Source organism: Schistocerca gregaria, chromosome 3, assembly GCF_023897955.1.
Source record: "Schistocerca gregaria isolate iqSchGreg1 chromosome 3, iqSchGreg1.2, whole genome shotgun sequence".
Classification (NCBI taxonomy): Eukaryota; Metazoa; Arthropoda; class Insecta; order Orthoptera; family Acrididae; genus Schistocerca; species Schistocerca gregaria.
In genome coordinates, this window is record NC_064922.1 from 890,390,044 (window position 1) to 890,396,043 (window position 6,000).

General features: G+C 38.2%; 1 protein-coding gene across 1 annotated transcript in view; it reads right to left on the minus strand.

The window, feature by feature from the left end:
• LOC126355122 (nucleolar protein 11) overlaps nt 1-5,420 on the minus strand; it is a 114,030-nt gene extending 108,610 nt beyond the window's left edge. Inside the window, exon 1 of the mRNA XM_050005303.1 lies at nt 4,543-5,420. Within this exon, the coding sequence (XP_049861260.1) occupies nt 4,543-4,674 (132 nt within the window). The 5' untranslated portion in view covers nt 4,675-5,420. The remainder of the gene's footprint in view (nt 1-4,542) is intronic.
• Nucleotides 5,421-6,000: the final 580 nt, after the last annotated feature.

Consider the following 6,000-nt stretch of genomic DNA (forward strand, 5'->3'; position numbering starts at 1 on the left):
AAGAGTGATTTCAGGTGTGCCGCAGGGGAGTGTCATAGGACCGTTGCTATTCACAATATACATAAATGACCTGGTGGATGACATCGGAAGTTCACTGAGGCTTTTTGCAGATGATGCTGTGGTGTATCGAGAGGTTGCAACAATGGAAAATTGTACTGAAATGCAGGTGGATCTGCAGCGAATTGACGCATGGTGCACGGAATGGCAATTGAATCTCAATGTAGACAAGTGTAATGTGATGCGAATACATAGAAAGATAGGTCCCTTATCATTTAGCTACAAAATAGCAGGTCAGCAACTGGAAGCAGTTAATTCCATAAATTATCTGGGAGTACGCATTAGGAGTGATTTAAAATGGAATGATCATATAAAGTTGATCGTCGGTAAAGCAGATGCCAGACTGAGATTCACTGGAAGAATCCTAAGGAAATGCAATCCGACAACAAAGGAAGTAGGTTACACTAAGCTTGTGCGCCCACTGCTTGAATACTGCTCAGCAGTGTGGGATCCGCACCAGATAGGGTTGATAGAAGAGATAGAGAAGATCCAACGGAGAGCAGCGCGCTTCGTTACGGGATCATTTAGTAATCGCGAAAGCGTTACGGAGATGATAGATAAACTCCAGTGGAAGACTCTGCAGGAGAGACGCTCAGTAGCTCGGTACAGGCTTTTGTTAAAGTTTCGAGAACATACCTTCACCGAAGAATCAAGCAGTATATTGCTCCCTTCTACGTATATCTCGCGAAGAGACCATGAGGATAAAATCAGAGAGATTAGAGCCCACACAGAAGCATACCGACAATCCTCCTTTCCACGTACAATACAATACTGGAATAGAAGGGAGAACCGATAGAGGTACTCAGGGTACCCTCCGCCACACACTGTCAGGTGGCTTGCGGAGTATGGATGTAGATGTGCTGCACATGTTAGCCCTGTATTTAGCCACATTTGTAATTTTTCCTTTAGGATGGTCAGTTTCCTGATTAAAGTACTCAGTAGTAAAACTTCTCTATAAAAAGGGAGAAAGAGATAATGTAGACAATTTTAGACCATTTCTATGCCATCAGTGTTTGCTAAAGTTATTGAAAAGGCTGTGTATGTAAGGATAATTGATCATTTTATATCACACGATTTGCTATCAAATGTACGGTTTGGCTTTAGAAGTTGTTTAACAACTGAAAATGCTATATTTTCTTTTCTCTGTAAGGTACTGGATGGGTTAAACAAAAGGTTTCGAACGCTAGGCAGATTTTTTGATTTAACTAAGGTTTTTGATTGTGTTAATCACAAAATATTGCTTCAGAAGTTGGACCATTATGAAATATGGGGAGTAGCTCACAATTGGTTCACCTCTTACTTTAGGAACAGACAGTAAAAGGTCATTATTCACAATATTGAGAATGGCTGTGAGGTGGGGTCTGAGTGGGGTATGGTTGGGGTATGGTCAAATGGGGGTTGTCCCAGGGATCAGTGTTGGGGCCACTCCTGTTCCTCATTTATGTAAATTATATGACCTCTAGTATTACGGGTAACTCTAAAATATTTCTGTTTGCTGATGACACAAGCTTGGTAGCAAAGGATGTTGTGTGCAACACTGGCTCATTTTCAAATAGTGCAGTACATGACCTAAGTTAATGGCTTGTAGAAAATAAACTAACACTAAATCATAGTAAGACTCAGTTTTTACAGTTTCTAACACACAATTCAACAAAACCTGTCACCTTAATTTCACAGAATGGGCATATGATTAGTGAAACTTACAGGTCAAATTTCTAGGTGTTCAGATAGATAGTAAACTGTCGTGGAAAGCCCACCTTCAGGATCTTGTCCAAAGTCTTAATGCTGCCATTTGTACTATTCAACAGTATGTGAAGTGGGTGACTGTTCGACACGAACATTAGTCTACTTTGCTTATGTTCATTAGCTTATGTCATATGGTATTATATTTTGGGGCAACTCTTCCCATTCTAAAAGGATATTTTTGGCCCAGAAACAGGCAGTTCAGGCAATAAGCGATGTAAGTTCACAAACCTCTTGTTGATCCCGGTTCACGATTCTGGGCATTTTAAGATCACAATATTAGCTTATTCCCAAGAATAAGCAGCTTTCACACAGTTAATAGTCGGCACAAATCAAAACCTGTATTTGGACCGGACTTCCTTAACCACCTTGAGCAGAATGGTGTGCAGTGTACTTCTGCATCCATTTTCAATAAGCTACCACTCAAATTCAAAAATCTTAGCAGTAATACACACGCTTTCAAATCAAAACTGAAGAGTTTCCTCACATGTCACTCCTTCTATTCTGTCGAGGAATTTTTTTTAAAATTAAGCTGATTCTTGTTGTATTGTGACTGTGTTTACTTAAACTTATGGACTGACTTTTTTAAGGTTCATAAGCATTTTATTTTTATCCATTATTACTTTTATGTTGTAATTTCATGTACTGACATGTCCCATGACCTTGGAGGTTTGCTTCTCAATTTGGTCCTATGAAACTTGAAATGCAAATAAATAAATAAATAAATAAATACAAATCTGAAAAATGCCATTTTTCATTCTCTCCTAATATGCAATGAGCACACAATTGATAAAAATCAGAGATTGTCAGCTGTGTTAATTTAACATAGAATGATTCCTATTCTTCCAGTTTGCTTCTGCACAGTGCCAGAAAAATTGTACCTAATAGTAATTTATGAAATGCAGCTCGTCAAAATTTATCAAAATAAGTGTCGTGTACAGTCCGTAGTAAGCCCTAGTCAAAAAAGATTGACATTACATATCTCCCTAGGTTCATAAACGAACATTGAGGTTAATGCTTTCAGTACATCATAATTCCTGTTGTAGGTGGCTGAGAATGCTGTTTTATTTGCCTTGCTGTTATTGTTTCACATTTCTTTGTTTTTATGAAGTTCCTTTTGATTACGTGAACCACAGCTACTTGATAATGGTACATGTAACTACCTAATTCACAAAAAATTAATTTGAAAAAAAAAAGAAAGAAAGAAATATGTAAAATGAAAGTAACAAAACATGAAAACAAATGGATTTGTCATATGAATAAGTAATGTTTTACAACAATGGATGACAGTGGTTCTATTCATATAAAGTATGATACAGCATGTTTGGTGGAACATTGGTTTTAGACAGTTTAAAACAGATGAAGATGACAAAACATCAAGAAAGTTTACTGTGACAGTCTATCTACACATACGGAAATTAATGACACTACGTAAAGGGCACAGTCATTTAAAAGAAAAATACATACCTATGCACAGACAAGAAGAGAATAGAAGCTTTCGAAATGTGGTGCTACAGAAGAATGCTGAAGATTAGATGGGTAGATCACATAACTAATGAGGAGGTATTGAATAGAATTGGGGAGAAGATGAGTTTGTGGCACAACTTGACAAGAAGAAGGGACCGGTTGGTAGGACATGTTCTGAGGCATCAAGGGATCACAAATTTAGCGTTGGAGGGCAGCGTGGAGGGTAAAAATTGTAGAGGGAGACCAAGAGATGAATACACTAAGCAGATTCAGAAGGATATAGGTTGCAGTAAGTACTGGGAGACGCAGAAGCTTGCACAGGATAGAGTAGCATGGAGAGCTGCATCAAACCAGTCTCAGGACTAAAGACAACAACAACAACAACATGCACAACAAACTATGAACACGTGAAGCACCTGCTCTGCTTCTTTATGGGTCAGCTTTGTTTGGCTTTTATTTCTGTTTTGAGTCGGCACTAACACGTCAGGTCTTGAAAACAACATGACCCGTCAGTATATACTTTGAGATGCAATCTCATATACTACGTACTTTGTGCATGTGATGGTTCTGTTTGTAGCTATACCATATATAGTGTCAACTGTACAATGTTATTCATATGTATACAGTTCATAGTATTCTACCACCACACACTCAGTTCAACAACAGAACTGCACAAGACAGCATTTAATCCATGCATATATGTTACACACTTGTTGACAATTCGCAGGGACACATTTCTAATTCTATGTCAAGACAGACAGAAGTGCACACACATAACTACGCAGTAAATGTCATCTTTTAGGCTACTAGGCTGTTACTAAACTCAGAACATACATTTAATAGTGACTGAATTACTGCATAATGGTGAGTCATATGAAACTTAACAGAGATACCAAATACAATATGTAAACTGGTGTTTAGTACAGTACATGATTGCCATTCAAACTATGAACGTAATTCTGCTTTCCACTATAAGAAGGCAGTTCAGCACACTCCCATGAAAAATTGCTTGGCAGGTTACGGTACGAAACAGACGGTGTCAAGGAAGGAAGACAGGGCTAAAAGTCCAGTAGATTAAGAGGTCATTAGTGGCGGAATACAAATTACGTTTGGTATACGAAACCGGCATTGCTCTTTCGAAGGGAACATCTAGTAAGAAGGATTTGTCTGTTGACTTACATAGTAAAAACTAAATCATGAGGAAAGTGTGAACAGAAAACAATGCTAGATTCGAACCGCTTTGGTTTCTCAACCATTGTGTTTCACAGTACTTACCTTATATCTTATAACGATATTTCTCCCAAGTGTCACAAGCACAGTTCCGGGCTGGGAATCGTCTGTTACACCAAGTAAACTACTTTCGTCAATCAGTGGGCAAAGCCCATACGCAACACCTAATTTTGCCATTAATCACATGCTCTACACTCAGAATACGTAAACAAACCCACCGTGGTTTACTTACAGTAAACACTTAAATAATATCTTATGATGCTCTGCGCAAAGTTTCTTGCTAAATGGGCATGGCTGCCAATGGCTAGGCAGTGAATTTAAGCCGGGTTCACACATGCAACTAGTGGATTTCTGTAGTTGCACCGTTCATAAGGACGCCACAAATTCTGCGTAGTAGCACAGCTTTCCACATGGCGTCAACAGAAATCTAATGGGTGATTATTAATGTTATGGTGCAGCTTATAGCATTAGATTTTTGGAGAAATTTAATATATATCGAAAGGATAAGGAAATGGAAGTGGCATATTTGTTGCAGTTGACAAGACACTCAAATCCACCGAGAAATAAACTGAAGCTACATGTGAGACTGTTTGGGCAAGACTCAGTATCAAGAGCGGGCATAAAATAATAACTGGCTACTTCTATAGCCCACCAGACTCATCTCCTGATGTAAACGAAAAATTAATGAAAACTGCAATCCACTTGTACGTAAGTTCCCTAAGCATACTGTAATCATCCGTGGAGACATCAGTCATCCAACAATTAATTGGAAAAATGACAGTTTTGTTAATGGTCGGTGTATTAAGAAGTATTGCTAATGGTCGGAGTATTAAGACATCCTGTAAAAAATTTGACTCAATGCCTTTTCTGAAAAATATTCAGAAAAGACAGTTAGGAACCCACCACACGATGAAACAATATTGGATTTATGTCAACAAACAGAGCTGATATCTTTGAGGGTGTCCACAGTGAATATGGTATCTGTGCTGCTGTTGTGATAATAATGATTGCCAAAGTACGAAAGACAACTAAAATAAGCAGATTATACATATATTCAGTGAACTAGATTTTTAAAGAATCAGTAATGTCACATGTCAATGAGGAACTTAAACTTTCAGCACAGAACAGGATCATGTAGAGGAAGTATGGCTCAGGTTTAAAAGATTTGTTGGCCATGCTTTGGATAGAAATGTACCAAATGGAACTTCTAAACAGAGATTACTGTACAATAGATGGAAATCAAAGTGTAGGGCCATAGATAGAGAGTAATGTAGAATGAAACTTATTTGACTGTCAAGAGAGCAATGCGTGATGCCTTAAGTGACTACCACAGCAGAATATTGTCAAATGATATTTCACAAAACCCCAGCAAATAAGCCACGAACAGAAATTGAGGGTAGCGAAGCAAAGGCTGAATTTATTAACTCCGCTTTCAATGATCCTTTACAAAGAAAAGCCAAGAGAACTGTCCCAACTTAATCCTCGAACCACTGAAAAGGTGAA